Genomic DNA, 20,075 nt, shown 5'->3' on the forward strand with positions numbered 1-20,075 from the left:
GATCTAGAGATGTCTGCGGTATTCACAAATCATGAATATTTAGAGGGTTCCTCAGACTATGAACAAATGTATTGTTATAACCATTATGGTAATTTCTTGCACAAATCAGCAATATCTAGTAATGTACATATGTATTACCAATGGGAACATTGTCCTACACCTCCAAAGAGTAGCTCAAAAACTTTTGCAATTACATTTACTATATTTTTCAGGGTTCACTTTATCAAATGCTGAATCATTTAACTTTAAAAATGTGAACAAAACAGGAACAAAAAATATGTTAACTAATACGAAACAGATTTATTATGCAGCCTTTATTGCCCAACTGTCTAGAAGGGGTTACGACTTTTGGAAAGACAACATTGAGACAAAAACTGCCTAGGGTACAAAAGATTGGGATGTATGACGTTACATCGCATACATTTATATCGCACACCATTACAACGCAATTTTTACAACGCAGATTCCTTTACAACGAATGCCTTTACAACGCATGAAATTACATAGCAGATGCTATTACAACGCATGCCATTACAACGTAAGTATATTTTATTAAAAAATGTAATGAATAAATATTTAATTTAATAAATTAAATTATTTTTAAATTAATTTATTTGTAAATATAAATATATCTTTATTTTAAAAAATAGTTTAGGTGTTCATAAATAATATTCTAACTCCAGGGGAGTGTAATAGTAGGGTAAGTGCAGGGAAAAAAATTACTTTATTTTAATTTTATTTTTTAAAGAACTATTAATAAATAATAAAATTATTTTTTTAATTTATTTAAATTATTTATTTAAAAACTGAACCCTAAAAATACCCCAGTTCCCCAAAACCCTAAAAATACCCCTGTACCCCAAAACCCAAACCAAGCCCTGAACCCTAAAAATACCCCTGTACCCCAAAACCCAAACCAAGCCCTGAACCCTAAAAATACCCCTGTACCCCAAACCAAGCCCTGAACCCTAAAAATACCCCTGTACCCCCAAACCCAGCCCTGAACCCTAATACCCCAGTACCCCCAAACTTAGCCCTGAACCCTAAAAATACCCCTGTACCCCAAAACCCAAACCTGAACCCTAAAAATACCCCTGTACCCCAAAACCCAAACCTAGCCCTGAACCCTAAAAATACCCCTGTACCCCCAAAACCCAAACCCAGCCCTGAACCCTAATACCCCTGTACCCCATAACCCAAACCCAGCCCTGAACCCTAAAAATACCCCTGTACCCCATAACCCAAACTATATATATTACATTTAAATTAACTTTTTTAATATTTTTTAAATTAATTTAAAAAAAAATTGTAATAAAAAAATGTTTAAATAAAAGGATATACTTACTTATACTTACGTTGTAATGGCATGCGTTGTAATAGCATCTGCTATGTAATGTCATGCGTTGTAAAGGCAATCGTTGTAAAGGATCCTGCGTTGTAATGGTGTGCGTTGAAACAGTATGCGTTGTAAAAGTTGCGTTGAAACGGTTGTATACCAAAAGATTGGCACGTGCAGGGGATAGAAGCCATGTTTAGAGCCTATATCATCCCTGAAGAAGTTATGTTTTTGAATGACACTGTCTAACAAACGCCTTGCCTTGGGTTAGCCAAGATCAAGGACATGAACACACCGACCATACCTGTACCTACTAATAATAGCACTGCACGGGGGAGGTCAACGTACATAATAGTTTGCATCACAACACATCTAATCCAGAATGGAAAAAAATGGTTGCTTTGGCCCATAGACACAAATATCTGTCAAGATTGATTCCTGAACAAAACACAAGGTTTTACTATCAATAGGCCAGACCCAAGATATGTTCAAAGACAGCAACCTGGGATAGTAACAACATACAGTGTAGGGAAACTATGCCTTGATTGGCTACAGAAATCTACACTTGAGGATGTAAAACAACACTAATCTTTACTTAAAGATGGCAAAGACCTTTCCCCCGGTCAAGCGGTGGTATTCCACATATGGAGGCAGGCTCAGGGCAGGATGGGGTGGTGGAATGTCTTGACCAGGGAGACCGCTCTCTGGAGTAATGGGCGGTTGCCTCAATTGGCAGCACTGCAGGGCTTCAGGGGATGGGATTCCATAGGCATCTCAGTTCTGGGAGACGTTATGAAGGATCTGACACTTAATTTGTTGCAGGACGAATATGAAATGCCACGATCCCAATTCGCGCCTGCGATTGGTACAATTTAAATACCTGCACAGAGCGTACTTCACTATAGTGCGCTTGTGGAGGGCAGGAATATTAAGATCCCCCGAGTGTCTCCGCTGTCAGCGGGAGGAGGGCATGCTTTTGCATAGTGTCTGGAGTTGCCTTGCACTGCATAGCTTCTGGAGTGGGGTGTACTCCTGCTTGTCAGAGGTATGGCGTTGGGAGCTCCCCTGCACTCCGTGCTTGGCCCTGCTACACGTCATGGAGGGAGTGGGGGGCAATCACTATAAACGACACCTCTTGTTCTTAGGTCTCACATTGGCAAAAAGGGATATTGCCAGGGCCTGGAAGGCGCCCTGGGCTCCGTCACTGGCTGTGTGGAGAAACTGGATGGATTTTTGTATGGGGCTCGAACAGCCAGTTTTCACTGCCTGGGGTGCCCACGCAAACACTATAGGATTTGGAAGAGGTGGGCAGATTACCGGGGACTGGAACTGGATCCACCTCAGGAGGGAGATGTACGTTTGCCGGACTGACACATATGCTGGCTCTATGTTGGTTGGGTGGTCGACGGGTATGCAGTTACACTCTTGATGAATCCTTTTTTTTCTCCTTTGGGACATGGGCGCAATCGGGGGGTGGGGGGGGTGAATTAGTTAAAATGCGGTTTGTCCATCTTTATAAAAGTCAAAGTCATTATTGTGTACTCGATGTGTGCAGAAGCCTCAGGCGGCATAGCTCTGCATTCCAACGTGAAGCATGACAAATAAAATTTGTTTTACAAAAAAAAAAATGGTCCTAACTAGAATTCCCTTAGGTCAGCGCCAAGCAAACCGCGTCAAAAACGTTTTATATATGCCGGTATATATGCTGCATATAAAATGAATTATGGAAGATTATCCAAGCTGAGACTGCGGATCAAATACGAGAAATTGATTTTATTAATTTAGAGAAATCTCTCTCAGAAGTAGACAATGGGTTAAATTCGTCGTCCAGGATATATTCATTGGACAGCATTGTGTCTTCTGCAATATACATCATGGAACAAGACTTGGTCATGTTGCAACATGGTCAGTCTCAGTTATGTTCTATCATGCTATTAGGCTGTCTTGTCCGGGCGCATGCTAATTAGCCCACGCAAATTCCCCTCCCCCACCCCCCTGCCACTTCAACCAAACATCCGGACCACTCCCCGGGACGCACGATCTTAAAAGGGAGAGGCAAAGTTACCAAAAGGGCCCACAGATTAAGGCAGGACTGAGAACTCCACTACGCTGGCCCTGTCTGATGTGATCCCCTGCCCATCCTTCCTCCCACCCCGACCCCTCATTCCCTGAGTTACGGATCCCCAGTTCAGGTCAGAACCTGGATTGCCATTTGCTGACACCCCTTACAGCTTAGCGAACCTCTATGTTCCATCAATTTGAGCAGGAACAGGTGATGTCATCTACCAACCCGTTCTTCCAGTCATTGCGCACTTGGAAGCAATATATTGATGATGTGCTTGTAGTGTGGCGTGGTACTGTTGAAGACCTTTTATTATTCCACCAATGGCTCAACAAGAGAAACAACTATCTCCGCTTCACAGTTGAATATGACAAGCATTGCTTGCCATTCCTTGATCTCCTGATAAGAGCTACACCAACAGGTTTACAATCAGAACTCTATAAGAAACCTATGACTCGGAATTCCTTATCGAGTTACGAGAGTTGCCATCCCAGATCCCTGAGAAACAATTTGCCATTTGGCCAATTTTTGAGGATCCAAAGGAACTGTTCACGCAAAGACTCATAAAAGAAACATGCAGAAAATCTGAAGGACCACCTGTTGGCTAGAAAATATCCCAAGAAAATCATCCGTGACTATGAAGCGAGCCTCGAACAATAACCGTGAAGCTCTTTTGGAACCTTCAATCACTAAAGAAAAATCGGAACGAATGACCTTTGTCAATACCTTCAACACCAAATCAAACCAAGTACAGAAAATAATCCAGAGACATTGGTCTATTCTGAACACTGGAGGAGACCATCTACCGCCTCCCCTTTTCGCCTTCAAACGTGGCCCGAATCCTAGGGACAAGCTAGTGCACACTTGCCCGAAGGGTAGAACACCTCGAGCCGTTGGCACACTTTGGGATCTTCCGGCAGTAGAAGGCCATCACCCATGAGGCACATGTGCTGCTTGCCCCAGACAAGCAAGTCACTGAGTATAGGTATCGGTACTGACCGACCATGGCAGCAGAAAAAAATTACCAACTGCAACAGCCAGAATTTAATTTACCTCATCACATATCCTTGCCAACTGAGATATGTGGGTATGACCACGAGGAAGGTCAAGGTCCAGATATCGGAGCATAAAAGCACGCTAAGATGCCGTAAGCAAGCCACTCGCTTAACAACGCACTTCTTAGAAACAGGACATGGCCCGACGGAATTCAGTTGAACAGTACTAAAACAGCCATTTATTCCTGAACATGTAACAGATATAAGTAAATACCTGCTTACCAAAGAACAAAAATGGGTGTATAAACTTAATACAGACAAAGATGGACTCAATGAAGACATACTGTGGATGTCTCTATAATAATTGTCAATCAGGATTCACTCAGAGTGCAGAATGTAAACGAAGATGTCTAGACCTGGGCTACTATTGTGAATTAAGGAACTGTAACAACTTAAGTTGGTGAGACACTCCGTATAGTTCACTTGTATTCACTTCTACATAGTCTATTGCTCGCTGTGTCTAGAGGACAGACTACTAAAAGAGTGCTTTTAGAACTACCACCACTCAAGGCCGCTTCGGCATATATTAATAGGTTGAGACATCATTGAATAGAAGCACTTATATCACTCCTGAAAAAGCCATGATTAAATCAAACATGAGACTATATTTCCCATTAATCTGTGGGAAGTGACTCCATTCCACCATCAGCATATCCATCGTGTGACAGTGTATATTTAATTGATCTGGTACAGGGCCGTCAATTCCATTGTGACTGAACATCAGAATTACCCACTGCAACAGGACAGGTACAATAGCGTTAGTAACGACTTGCGATAGGCATTCCTTCAGTGTGAACTGTGACTAAATATGGCTCTTTTACTAATGTCATGACGAAATAATGAATTAAGAAAAAAACCTACATCTACCAAGAGCCCATACAAATTGAGTTTAATGTAACTTTATTGACACCCTCCACGGGGAAGGGTATTTCTTGTAGATCAATGATCGATTCTTTGTAGATCGATGGTCTAGTTGTAATTAGAATCCAGGGCGTTAGTTTCGGCTACACCAATAGCCGTCATCAAAGGTGTTCTCTACCTCTGGCCATGAGGCAGTACCATTAAATATTTAAATATACAAACACGGGGCTAATAGCGCCCGAAATTTTGTAAGGTATTTTTTACGTGTCTGTAATAAGACCTAGTGCAGATTCTTTGGTAAAAATAATTTACTATTTCTAAACTGTCCGTCACACTTTAAAATATCATAAACTATGGAGGACAACTACATTCCCCATAACTCTGTGGGGCACACGTGACGCACATAGAGTCTTCCGGCAGGAGGCAAACAAAAACAGAATGCAAACGTTGCCGGTCACCTTCCCAGTCAGCTCCGAGGGAAGCTGGGAGAACCGACGGACAGGTTCGTTTGATTTACATTTCTAACTGGGGGGCAATTGGCGATTAGAGCCTGAACGACTGATTCGACTAATGCAAGCACAGCGGTTCAATCGTTACCACTATAAGTGCCGCGTAGCTTCTTCCGGCAGTAATTTAAACACGGGCCCTCACGAACAGCTTGTGGGAGCATAGAGCGCGTCTATGTTATGTTGGTGTGGTTGTGTTTGCAACATGAGTTCTGCACTTTGATTGTTGAATTCTGCAGAAATTATACTCCGATATATGGCGAGAATGCACATACACTTTGGAATATCGAGAGCAGCAGCCAGGTACAGCAACATCGTAATGTACTGGTGGCTGAGGTACATTACCACACTTTGCTGATAGATGGCGTGAATGTACATACATTCTGGAATAGAGAGCAGTAGCCAGATAAAGTAACATCGGAATGTACTGGTGGCTAAGGTACATTGCCATACACTGCCGGTACATGGCGTGAATGCACAGATACTTTGGAATATCAAGAGCAGCAGCCAGTTATAGTAACATCGTAGTGTACTGGTGGCTGAGGTACATTGCCTTATATATCACTCTGCCATGAATAAAATATCTAAGGCCGTAGCACAGAGAAAACTACAATAAAGGTTTCACCCTTTTAACCAGTTTTCTAACTAGTTTCTAATGGAGCTTTCCTCTATTGGAGAGTCCTCTGAACTATTGTTTCTTCCCTTCTTAATAGAGCAGTGCTCCACTTACCTGAGCTGCAGCCAGGTGAGGGGATGCTTGTCCTCCTACTTAATAGGTAAGCAGGCACACATGTAAACAAGGGGATAATGTAAATATCCCACCATGATAAGCAAGCAAAATAGAACATGTCTAGCAGCTTTTAGATGTACATTCTGTTGGTGACATCAGTTGGTTTCTCTTTTATGTCCTGTCCGGGGTGTGACTTCTCTTCTGGCCTGAATAAGCAGTTTCCAATAGGAGGATTCTCCATGACCTAAACTATCAGGTGACATGGTTATGAGTTTGTTTTGATTCTTTTTTCACGTTTTTGCAGTAGCGAAGCATTGGTCCTGATGAAAGCAGTGGACAGTTAAATCCACACATGCTGAAACATGTCGACCAATATTAAAAATAAGCAGTTATTTGTTAAATCTGCTTAAGTTTTGCACTGTTTTTAAATGTGGATGTTCTGAGAGACATCTAATAAAATATTTCTCTCTCTACTATCCAATTTTAAACACTCACTATATCGCACATTTTCACGCACTGCATACCAGTTACCCTAACACAACTTGGTTATGGTACCTCCCATTCCTTTACTACCATTCTTAAAGGTCTGGCAGCAATCACTTACAACATCTAGTGTTTGCCAACATATTCTCCTTGGTGTAGGGAGAACCCAAATGATGACAAGGGCGGTACCGTTTGGGAACTGATGGGTACTTTTTATACCCTGGTAATACCATGTTGTGCCTGTAATACACACGGGTATTTCTTCTTCTTTCTTTTTAACAAGTTGGTCATATCCCTAACAGGTTTTTAAGATGTCCCATTAGACCCATAGACATTTGGTGTGTAGTTATAACCCCTTACAGTGGCCCATGAACTAGAGACTATCATATGGGTCGGAGGACCGCGGTAACCTTACCAATGACCACGTTCACGTTGTCCCCCGGCAGCTCCGATGGGGGTGTTCGGGAGGGCCCCTTCCACTGGTCGGCTAATTGATTAACTGATTAATTGCCCCCGCTACTCACTGTCATGACCATGTTAAAGTTGCTTGTAATACTGCAGCAGTCAAGTAAGAAATGGGAGTATTGTATGACATGTCTAAAAATGAAATCCAATAAAAAAGTTTAACAAACAAAATCATGCTATTAGGCTGGACGCTACAAAACTTGCGTGCAGGTATGTGCCTTGGCGTTTAATCAACACTACGTCACTGTTTTCAGAATTCAATCTCACTGATAAACAGATCAAACTGGCACAAAGGGGAGCAGACTACACGGTGCTGAGCATTGAAAAACTGGAAACATTACCATTCACTGTAGCAGAAAAGTCCGCTACTGAATGGATCATACATGGTAAAATCACTCTGCCTGTTACAATTTTCCATTTTCTGTATTGCCTAAAGCACATACCAGTAGGCAAATATGAAAGGTTGGGTAAAGAAAACATCAAGACATCCTGGAATTTAACACACACACATGTTGGAGTGGGGAGGTGAAGTGTTTCTTAGCGGTTCTAACTGTGAAAATGCACTAAGCGGTTCTCTCCTTTGTCAGGGTATTAATTTATACGGGGCCTGCGATCTTTTCACTACAAATTATCCGGTCACCTGCAAGGCTTAATCCAATTTTTGGACTACTTTCTAACGGGAGCTACCTAATGTTGAATGATCACAGCTGATGTGGCATATTGCCAGGTATACCATATCTAGTAACTGTGTCATCCAGGGTCACTTGCTGTATGCAAGTATTGTTTCCACAAACCAAGACAGCCATGGAGTCGCCTCTATGGCCTACACTTAACATCTCTTCTATACGAATTGATACTCTAAGCAGAATGAAAGCCATTTTTTTGCAAAAAACTGTGCCACTGACCTCGGCCAAAAGAAACTATGATCTGCAAGTCGCAAGGACTTCTGCCGAGATACATGCCCTTTTGAATACAAACTGCCCTATACATTTCTCAGAAATGTTGGAACGTATCTTAAACATGTCTGATATGAGCGGTATTGAACATCTATTTAAGAACGTATTTTCAGTACTGTTAGCACCTTTTCAAGCAGTCCTCGGAATACTTCCCAACTTTGTGCACTCTGTTTGGCGGACTGCCACTGCTTTTTGGACATGTTGCAGAGATCCTATTTTTGCTCCTACTGCTACGATATGGCAAGCCAAATCACCAACGCCACTCCAAGCACCATAGAGAGAGCTCTACTGGAGATGAAGTGTTGTGAGTGCATCGTTCAAATTCTAGGTTTACCTCGTCTACGAGAATTAAATACCACATGGTTTCGGTCAATCAGACCAATCTGGCAAGATTGCATCTTACCTGTTCTACGCTGCCTGCTTTGCGGTGAAGAATGCGTGCTAGACATCTGTCTAACACTCCCCATCAGTCATGCCTACGGATATCGATACTCTGCTGGACCCGGTAACGGCCCATGCTCTGTGTAGTCCCCAGCGGCTACCAATTCTGATGACTGCATTCATTGATATCTCACAGATGCAAATTGCTACTGCTGAGGTACGAGATGAAACAGGCACGCAGATAACATCCAATACAAACATTGCTGATACGACCAATGCTGAAGGCGATGCTTCTCATCGATGTGCGATTAATCTTCTAAACGAGGTAATCCAACTTTCACCTACAATGGTAGACAACTTTTTGTCTTCAGACAAAGAAGACTTCATGTTTTTTCCCAGCCCTAACACTAACTTTTGATTTTGGCACACAGTGTTCGGAGAGACTTTAAATTTGACCTTCATTTTTCAAAACAAGATACTAACTTTGGAACTTTTTCCTATGATTCACTTTTTTTCTCCAAATTTGTATTTTTCATTTTTTGGCACAAGTAATCTGCTAATAGTAGAACTATTCATAGAGAACAAGAACTATTTTAATACTTCCGGAGACAATATATGACCTTGTCCACAAACAAAAAGTTAAATGCAATCTGACATGAAATGGTTTCGGCCCTTTTTCTTCTGTATTTACGAGCCATTTCAAACATTTATATTTTCATGATTCATTCTCAAATGTCAACATATGCTTAGAATGAAACATTGCTTTGATATGTACAGCACCAACGCATGTTTATGCTTACAACCAGTTCTAAGGAGTACAAGGGGAGCTTGGCCCTAGTGGACAGTTGGGGAGGCTGGGCCTAATATATGTGATTAGAAAAAAGAGTGCCTCTCCACAACTCAATTACAACCATATTTATGGAACATTGAAAACGCAAGCTGTCGTTTCCAAGCTTGGAAACGACAGCTTGCGTTTTCAATGTTCCATAAATATGGTTGTAATTGAGTTGTGGAGAGGCACTCTTTTTTCTAATTACAACCAGTTCTAATGCATTTTACACTGTATTTTGGACATATTCTTAGTACTTCGTGTGTAGATATATTTTAGAAATGTTTAACAGGTTTAGGATTTAGTAACGTCGTACATACGAAAGTGGTGTGGGTGTTGTATATCGATTGAGATTCCGTATGAATTTCCCGATTCATGCCCTTAAATAGGTACAAGTCACATTACCCTCATTTAGGCATAGAAATCCAGCCCTTATTTAGGCATTGCTCATGCTAACCAAATACAGGCATGGCTATTTGGATCTGTTCATCTACGTCACAACGAGTTCTTGGAAAACCAGACTCTTAAGCCTTTAAGACATCCCCTTGCTTGGATATTGATTTCTCCAAGAACTCATTTATTATGCATGAACATCTATTCCTTAGAGATTCATTCAGGACTTTCTTATGCCCGACTTAGACTTCAATACTGGCATTCCTAAACACCTTCAAGGTATAAATATACCTTCACTTGCTATGGCAAGGCACAATGCGGTTCGGTTACCTACTTGCATGACGCGGCTCGCCACAGCAAGTCTCAAAGGAAGTCAAGACCCCAACTAACGCACTGGCCAGACGCTGTCATCCTCTTCGCAGAGAATCCAGCTCCAGTGTTTGACTCCCCTTGCGGGGTGTTAGAGATCGAGTCACGGGAAAGAGATACCAACCTCTCTCATTCTAAGGTATGGAACTGATTAGAACCTAGAGAAAATCCGGCAATTCTTGGCTAAACTAAACTATAGCTAAAACAGCACCTACTTCTTCCCTCGCACTAGACTGAGGTTAGGTACACTGGGGTAGGATTATCTTAGAAGCACCAGTTGAGTATTTTAGCCTGTGTTATTTATGTATGTATGTTAATGAATATATGTCATAGCTACAAGACATGCTATTAAAGTATTATTTTATCTTACTGCTAACGCTGTACATTTTATACTTCGCATTCTGTCTTACGATTGTAGCAGTTCATATCTCTTGCATGAGAAATAAGACTGTTCAAAAAACCCTTTTTATTGAAACGCCCGACTCCCTATTTCTGTGCAAAACTCTGTAGAAACAAAGCATGCACGAATGACTGAGGGAAACGGTTATCTATTGTTTCCACGACTGAAGATATTTTTCCGACTCTATGGGAAACAAAGTGGTCATGTTTATGTGGTTGTCAGAAACGAATCCCTTCTTGTTCATTCGAGAAAATTTCTAGTGACCTCCAAATTAGCTGGCACACACAAGTAATTAAGTTTAATGTACTCAATAGAGACATACTGACGTCAGTCGTATGTCAAAACTATAATGTATATTATTCCAATGCGCAGAGCCTATCAGGGATATAGGAACTACACTACGTGAGCCTTCTCTTGTGGCTGTTTAGTAACTCCCGCAGAGCGCACACATCCCTTTGTCATGTTGGTGTGCTTAAGGATCCCTTTAACCGGTGGAGGGCCCTATTCGGGGCCTCAACTCTGTGAAAACATACAGAAAACGTTATGACCAACTGAATAAAAATTAAATCAGAAAATAAATTACAGTTAATCTGGGTAACCTGGTGGACTCACAGCAAGATTTTTTTTTATAGAGAAGTCTGCAAACTGGGTGGCTCACAGAGACTTCGGCCGAGGTAGGGTCAGGGCTTGAGCCACCCGTGTGAGAGCTTGCCTAGCCATTTTTAGGTCTCGCCTGAGACAGAGCACGTAGTCTTCGAGACATTTAGTAAGTGGCTTTTAAAAGTGCCACCAGAGGCTTTTCCTGGCCCTTGCGTTCACGAGCTCGTGCCCAGCTGCCATCTGTGTTTTTATTGCTGTAATCAGGCTCTTCTGCTTGCACTACCCCCCTCCCTTTTCCCCCCTCCCTCCTGGTCAGCTTCATTTGTGTCTTCTAGCTGTTAATCATGCTCCTCTGCTTGCACTCCCCCTCCCTTCTCCCCCTCCTCCCTCTCCGTTTCATTTGTGTCTTCTATCAATGCGAGTGCTCCTGCTTCCACCAGGCACACACACACCACCAGCCGTCAGTGCACGCTTCCACCAGGCACACTCACACCACCAGCCGTCAGTGCACGCTTCCACCAGGCACACACACACCACCAGCCGTCAGTGCACGCTTCCACCAGGCACACACACACCACCAGCCGTCAGTGCACGCTTCCACCAGGCACACACACACCACCAGCTGTCAGTGCACGCTTCCACCAGGCACACACACACCACCAGCCGTCAGTGCACACTTCCACCAGGCACACACACACCACCAGCCGTCAGTGCACGCTTCCACTAGGCACACACACCACCAGCCGTCAGTGCACGCTTCCACCAGGCACACACACCACCAGCCGTCAGTGCACGCTTCCACCAGGCACACACACCACCAGCCGTCAGTGCACGCTTCCACCAGGTACACACAGACCACCAGCCGTGAGTGCACGCTTCCACCAGGCACACACACCACCAGCCGTCAGTGCACGCTTCCACCAGGCACACACACACACACACCACCAGCCGTCAGTGCACGCTTCCACCAGGCACACACACCACCAGCCGTCAGTGCACGCTTCCACCAGGCACACACACCACCAGCCATCAGTGCAGCAGGCAGGCTCTTCTCAGAGTTTCTTGATAAATATGTGTCGATGCCTGGGAGGGAGTTGGTCGAGTTTGCTTAAACCATGCTGAGTATGCAGGTGCGGTGCATGAACACCTGTGTGAGTGAGTCATGCTGCCTGGGGCTCACTCACTCCACACTTAAGTTGCGCCTGCACCAGGCTCTCTCATTTGCAAAGTTCGGCGCAAGCGCACAGCTAGGCAGCCCCCACGCCTCCGGGAATGACTGCTTCCTACAACCAGAATGGAAACAACATTCAAAGCAATAAAAACAAATTCATTTGATGCAAAGAACTGTTAACAAAAAGCATGTCCAGCTATTGTAGATCTGGCAACCTAAACAAAACAGCAACAAAAAACAAACTAGCATTGGCATAGCCAATAGGTCTCGCTTTTAGGACCCTATAAATATTTAGTTATGCAGCAGAATATCCTTGGTGCAACAACACCAACTGTTGCATGGCTAAACAATTATAAAGGGCCCAAATGCGAGACCTTTTGGCTATGCCAATGATTGTTAAGTGTGCCTTAGCAGCACAGGTGGCTGCGGACCCTGTGGTTACTGATTCTTTAAAATATGCAGAGGGGCTCTTGTTTCATCCGAGGAGAATTTCCCTTACCTCAGGTTATTAGCGGTTTGGTGTATCATTCCACCTTCCAGGACTGCTTGCTTTGCAAAGCATGGGGTACTATTTGGTCTCAAAAAGTACACAGAATCATATTCAGTACTGTATTTAATATATGTATTCGATACAAACATTATGTTGCTTATTGTTTTCAGTGCAGCAGAATTTTAGAACGTTTGATCAAAACTAAAAATGCAAGCCAGAGCTATTGTTTCTAAGGCTCGATCCAGATTATTTCAGATAGTTGGGCACGGAGACTACATGTCCTGTAATCGAGAAAATTCTCTTCCTCACTAGTATAATGCTTCACATCGATGCTCACGTGACAACTGTATACACCACCACCAAGGGCGCCATCCCAAAACCGTTTAAGAGACGAAGCATCATCAAAGAAATGCATGACTGCTTTAATGATCGACGCTCACAAGACCTGGTCCGTGAGCTAATCGATTGCAGCCGCAGAGCCTGTAGTTCAATCATATCAGAGGGAAGTGGAGGCGGCCTGCAGAATGCATTGGTTCAGGACTTTGAGAAAGCGGTTCACTAGAGTCACACGCCATTAACAACAATGCTGCGCCCGTTTTTTTTCTCAGTCAGGGCCAAAGACGTATGTGCGGGAAAGAAATTGCGGACATGCTAAATTTCTCACGACAACACCAAGACGAAAAGTTTCGTACTTTCGTCAGTCGTGCTTGGGAAACCAAACCATTCCTATGCTACATTTTTTAATCAATGCGGAACATATAACATGGGATGAGCAGTTTAGATGCTTGCACCTTTTCTTTGCAGACAGGAAACCATGGCCCAGGTGACCTGAGCAAAAGCACACCATTCAATACCTGGTGTAGATGGTTCTCGGACTCCTACAGCTGACAATTTATTAGAGGACATCGAAGGTCTTGCAAGAGGGACATACGCATATGAAAGGTGGCCGCGGGGTTGCAAACCGGCCTTTAAGAGCAACTGCGAAGCAGTGATTGAAAGGAAAATGGAGATGGTAGTGAGCCCGAGTGCTGCGCTCGTCTGCTTCTGTGCCAGGAGAGCTACACTGAGCTGGTTCAGCTGGGTAGTGCACATGCACCAGCGATCTGCCTTTCATTTATTCGATACTGTCTGGGACACTAGGTCTTCCAGCACATCTTTGCGAGGATCCAGGTGTCATGAGTCATGATCCATATTAATCACCTGGATTTCCTGGAATTACCTGACAGAGGCAATACCTTCTAGTATATAGCGCCCTTAACTGGTTTAACTAGGACATGTCAGTGTTATACAAACTGCCTAAAAAAAGAAAAAAAAACGTGGGACCTAAAATATACAGAGTTAAAGCTCTACAAGTTACTGACAGCATGCGAGAAGCTTACAACACACAACTCTATTGGACTGAATCACAATGGGAGGTGTCCTGAGCCTGTGATGGTTTTGTGTGGCAGGTAGAGACAGGTTAGAATTACTCAGCTGCTTGGTTTCATCTGATAAGCCACATACTGCCCCAACTCATTCTGCATTTCAGTCTCACTGGCTTGTTGCGAAGTTTCCAGCTACCCCTGCAGGCCAGTCACTCCAGGACACTGGCACCCGTAGCTCGCTTTCCTACTGTGTACAGAAAACAGGTTGTGTGGCACAGGTAGCAATATCTTAAATGAACCTGTTGAAACTAGATCGGGGAAGGTGTGCGCAGCTCCAGTTGCTTCAGTTAAGACCGTGTAAACTGGCCTGCACTTACATAACAACAGCTTTTTCGTACCTACTGTCCACAGGCGAACTGAGGGGCACTTATGCAGTGCTGGTGAGAGTCATACATGTTTCCACATAGGGACTTTGGGTTCTTTACCCACTAAATGTAAAGTACAACTTCCCCTCGGACCCCCCCCCCCCCCCTCACTCCATCATGCAACGAGGGTAGACGCATTATGGCATTTGAGACGGTCTCTCCTGAGGAATGAGCCCACATTTAACAATGATAATAAATACCATGCTATCTGCAAATTGATTATTTGCCATCCATAGCACTACAAGCTGGATCAGTACTGAGAAGATTGTAACCTGCAAACTTGGCTACTAGCAGATCACTGCAGCCGACATATTAACCCCTTAAATTATCCTATTAGCGGGCAACTACGAAGCAATTTAAAATAGCTAAGCACTTTAAGGACATTCAAATCAAGGGAAAAAGTGATCTCTTAGGCAAACCTGCTCAAGAATGATGTTCCACAGGTGCCTCATTGTTAGAAGAGGCCGATTCCTGGACTGAGTTTAAATAGTGGTAAGTACTGGGGGGCCAGTGAACCCATGTATAGATGTGCTTTCGCCTATAATCAAAGAGTGGCCTATTATTAATTGGACAACTGTTTTAGTAGCTAATTCAATGTTATCCGTAAACAGTTACCACTGCATGACTAAGCTGTAGAAATTCAACTACCTAATTTTCAAATTAGATAAAATGTACAACCATTAAATCGAGCAACTACTGCCATTTTAGATTAATGTATGCTTTATCTGCCTAGCAACTCCGAGTTATGGTCCAAAATGTGAAGTCTCGGATAGTAAAGTTTCCAACTGCATAGAAGGTAAACAACCGTACTTAGACAAGCCTTTTGGACGAGGAAATGTTATCATTTTTAACGTCTAAAAATTGAATATTTGGTCCATTTTAGAAATGCGCGCTTCCTCCTTTTTTCCCCCTCGATTCATTTTTCTTACTACCCAAGGAAATGTGCAGTTTAAGAGCAGAGTGAAGTTTCTGGCGGAGGCTTGATGCCTTGTTGAAATCGGATATAGTTGCGTAATGAAAATTGAGGGGGGGGGGGCTACTAACTTCATGGAGGGGTGGGGGTTCCCAAGCTCCAGACCCAGTCAGGAGTTCTCAGGCCTGGTGGGTGGTAATGTTACACCACTGGTCTAAAAATAACCTGATCAGCGTGTCGTCGCACTGAATGGTTAAGATTTGCAGTAAGTGCAGAGAGACAGACAAGTGAGCCAGTTCGTAAAACCTTTATGCCTCCACAAATGGAAGGAAATAATAAAAAGGGTGCATTATTTGGAAGCCCTCCATTTCTCCGGCCAACGTTCCTCTAAAAAAGCTTTCTAATCTTAAAAAAAAAGCAAAACGGCCAAGACGTTCTGATGTCTAAATTGTTTTTACACCCATCTGTAACTACATGATTTGATTCACGGGTACATGTGTTCATTCTAAGAAGCTGCATCTGTGGAAAAATAAATGCGACACATGGTCTAGCCAAATGGTCCACTGTAGTCAATTCAAAGAATATATCTGTATATTTATTTTACCTACTGACGACTGGCAGTAGGTAGTTTTAGTTAGGGTCTGGTTTCCATAGGTAGAGCATTTGGGTTGCTAACAACTTTGACGCAGTTTAACAAATCTTCACAACATTTTCAAAGTTAGTTTATTAGTTTGTAAGTCACTTCAGCTGCTGTCTGGAAAGTTTCAGGGTGATCCTTAAAGCGGGACCGAGACAACAGGGAGGTCTTAGAACGTGTTTACCACATGCAATTTCCCACAGGGATCTTACAAACTACTATAGCCCGAACCAATGAACGAATTTACACCAAATTTGGCAGAAAGCTAAATCTTGGTCAAGTAGGAGTGCTTTTTGTAATTTAGTATAAATCTGTTCAGTAGTTTTGTGGTTATTAAAGTAAAACATTTATGTCTAGAGATGTGGATCCACTGCTCATCCACCACGGAGGGTCTGCAGAACCTCGTGCCACCAGCAATGCCATGATTGGCTGGCCACAATTTGAGTGGAAAGTTGAAGCTGCCATTTCGTGCATTGGTACTCTGTTTCCAGGGAGGAAAACAACATTTAAAGGTGATAGAAGGGGTCTGGGTAGAGGTACCATGACCCCAGGGAACCAATGGAGTGGTCTGGGACGGACCCTTCAGGGACAACAAATAGTCTCCCAAAATTGTTTTAGCACTCAAGGATCCGTGGATCTAACCACAACACTAAATGCAACCGCATGTGCTCCACAGCGGATCCAGACCCCAATAAACAAACAAAAAAAAAAACATACACTCACAGACCCCCAAAACCACTTACCCACCCACTCACACACATACACTCACAAACCTACAAAACCACTCACAGCCACTCAGACGCACTCTCAAACCTACTTACACAGACTCACGCACACAAAACCACTCACAACCCATATAGCCACTCTCTTACACACACACACACACTGATACACTTATAGAAATTGCAATAGCATAAGTCTGTATTAATTATGGTGTTTCAGTATTGAATGTATGCGCTTGGTTGGAAACGGATCCAGAAAAAGAATAAAAAATAAATATATTGACAATTTGGTGCATTGTATAAATCACCTTCATGCAATTTTTAGTTTTAAAATATATTTTTTAAAAACATGAATGCGCAAATAAAATGTATTTATAAACTTGTGTAAATGTATATTAGTAAATTGAACGTATGGGTCAAACTGTAGTACAATTTACATAAAAAAATGTGAAATTCACAACAAAAAAGGTTACAGAGAGGATATAGTTAGGTTCAGATTTTACACATACAAAACCATAGAAAATCAGAAGTTACAGTTAGCTAAGCTAAATATAACTTACGCCCCCCGCAATGCATGGCGTATGACCTCACATATTACATCAGTGATTATATCATCCAGCAAAGTAAACTTCAATATACTTAAAAAAAAAAAAAACGTTTTTTTTCCCAATAAAAAAAATTGAGATATGTACAGCAGATAGGTCATTGTGTAACCTTAACTACTACACTAACTTATCACCCAGGAGAGAGTCCTCAGTGAACAGTCCTCTCTCTAAACTACTACTCTAAAAACCAATGACCAAAGTAAAAAATGTAACTGCACCGGATAAACTATTGCAAACCACACCACCATTCGTCAACCTGGAAAGAGGTTTTAGTGCAGACATCCGTTTCACACAAACCACTACAACACATACCTAATAGAGGGGTCTTAGTGGACAGGGCACAATATCACAAACAACTAGTAAAATTATTTTACAGCCTGGAGAAAGGTGTCAGTAGAGAGGTCAGTCTGTTGCAAACCACTACTACACTGAGCCATCACCCTAAAGAGAGGTCTTAGTGAACAGACACATTTATTGCAAACTACTTTTACACTCATTCATCACAAAGGCAAGAGGATTAAGCAAAATGGTTGTCAGTATGTCCTAAAACACAACTATACTCAGGCATCACGGTGAAGTGAAGTCTCAATAAACAGCTTAGACTGTTGCAAAGCTCTACCTTACACATACATCCGCAGGGGACATGTCAGCAGAGTCTAGTTCAAATAGCACACCCTCTTTAAAAACGGGATTATAGTTCAGATAATAGGTTAGAAATACTAACCCTCAGTGTATAGAAAGAATAGTAATTTAACATATGTAGTAGCTCAGCACATCTTTCAGTGTCACACTTTCAAGAAACTCAATCACTGGATGATGTCATCAGTGGTCATCTGAGAAATCATCAGGGTCATGAATGATGAAATATGTGAGGTCATAAGCAGTACATTTCAGGGGGCTTAAGTTATAGTTAGCTCAGGTAATGATAACTGATGAATTGTTATGGTTTGTGAGTAAAATCTGAATGCAAATATAACGTCCCTGTAACCTTTGGTTTTTCCAGTGAATTTCTGTTTTTTTTTAAATTCTATTTCCTAACTAGAACATCATTGTAGCCTGTGTTATTTTTCAGTGTATATATACATACACATCTGTATCAGCTGAGTTTCCTAACAAGACACAGTAACTTTATGTTCGCATACTGGTGTCCCCGGGCAAATTCTCTTGCACTTTGGGCTCTATGGACTTTTTGGGACTAGTTTGTCATTTTACCCGGTATCAAAATAAATGCTTTATTAATGCACTTATTTCTGCACAATAAGTATGTTTATTTATTAGCATTGTCTTGTACAAATAAATAAATACCCAGAGTGTCTACGCAGGTCCTATTCAGGAGGCTCAAGCTGAAACGGACAAAATAAGACGGAGCGTTATTGATTAAAAAAATGCCTTGAAAATAAGTAGCAAAACGGACGACTATTTTATCGGTCCCGTTACGATTATTTTCAGAATTAAAGAGAGCATCTTTATAATAAAATAAAAAATCAAAACACTTAGGAGCGAATAGTTTCACTACTGCCCTTGCTCAAATAACTGGTAAGTTAACTATAGCCAATTAGCAGCCCCTTTCTCCTTTCAGAATGCGCCCGGATGCAGAATGCCACAGGTTACAAATGCGTTGTGTGTGTTCCTTCGACCTCTGAGGTCTGTCTCGGTTCAAAGACGCAGTTAAATAACCCCCAAGCGGCGCGCGGTCCACCCGCGCCCGCCAACTCTTCACAGCAGCACGCGCCTCACCAGGTGCGCGAGGGAGGCAGACGCCTTCCTCACAGTGAGATATAACGGAATATCGAAGTACAAGTCTTACCCCCCTTTCAGTGCCACACATAAGAATTACGAGCGCAATCACCAGCACCTACCGAATACGTCGTGGGTGAACCTCCTGCGTCTGTTGTGTTCCCCGTCGGTGGACGACATAGAGCAACCTGTGAAGGGCTCCCTCGTCTGGTCCGAGCGATCGACGCGCTCTCAGACCGAAGCTAGGGACGCCGGGCTCTCCAGCACGATAGATGCTGAAGGTACCAGGCTCTGAGCTGAGGGACCCTCCCACTGTCTGCACGTGGCTTGGAGAGGTAAAGGAGGAGCTTAGATCATTGCACTGCTGTATGCTGCAGCCCCCGAATTGTATGCATCTTGGGAATTGTAGTGCACCAGCTCCGACGCCCAGATAACCTTTGACGAATTATATCTGTCTTACTAAAAATAATACTAATATGTACTGTATGTTTTGTTATGCGCAAATAATTCATTTAAGGTTTAGTCAGCTAATATAATAATGTACTTGTTTCCCTATCGTCATTTTGCTATTTTAAACGAAGTCGA

General features: G+C 42.7%; 1 protein-coding gene across 1 annotated transcript in view; it reads right to left on the bottom strand.

Moving 5' to 3' along the window:
• LOC147751019 (uncharacterized) overlaps positions 1 to 19,776 on the bottom strand; it is a 355,587-nt gene extending 335,811 nt beyond the window's left edge. Inside the window, exon 1 of the mRNA XM_086918906.1 lies at positions 19,613 to 19,776. Within this exon, the coding sequence (XP_086775032.1) occupies positions 19,613 to 19,670 (58 nt within the window). The 5' untranslated portion in view covers positions 19,671 to 19,776. The remainder of the gene's footprint in view (positions 1 to 19,612) is intronic.
• Positions 19,777 to 20,075: the final 299 nt, after the last annotated feature.

The sequence above is a fragment of the Lissotriton vulgaris genome, chromosome 1_1, assembly GCF_964263255.1.
Source record: "Lissotriton vulgaris chromosome 1_1, aLisVul1.2, whole genome shotgun sequence".
NCBI lineage: Eukaryota > Metazoa > Chordata > Amphibia > Caudata > Salamandridae > Lissotriton > Lissotriton vulgaris.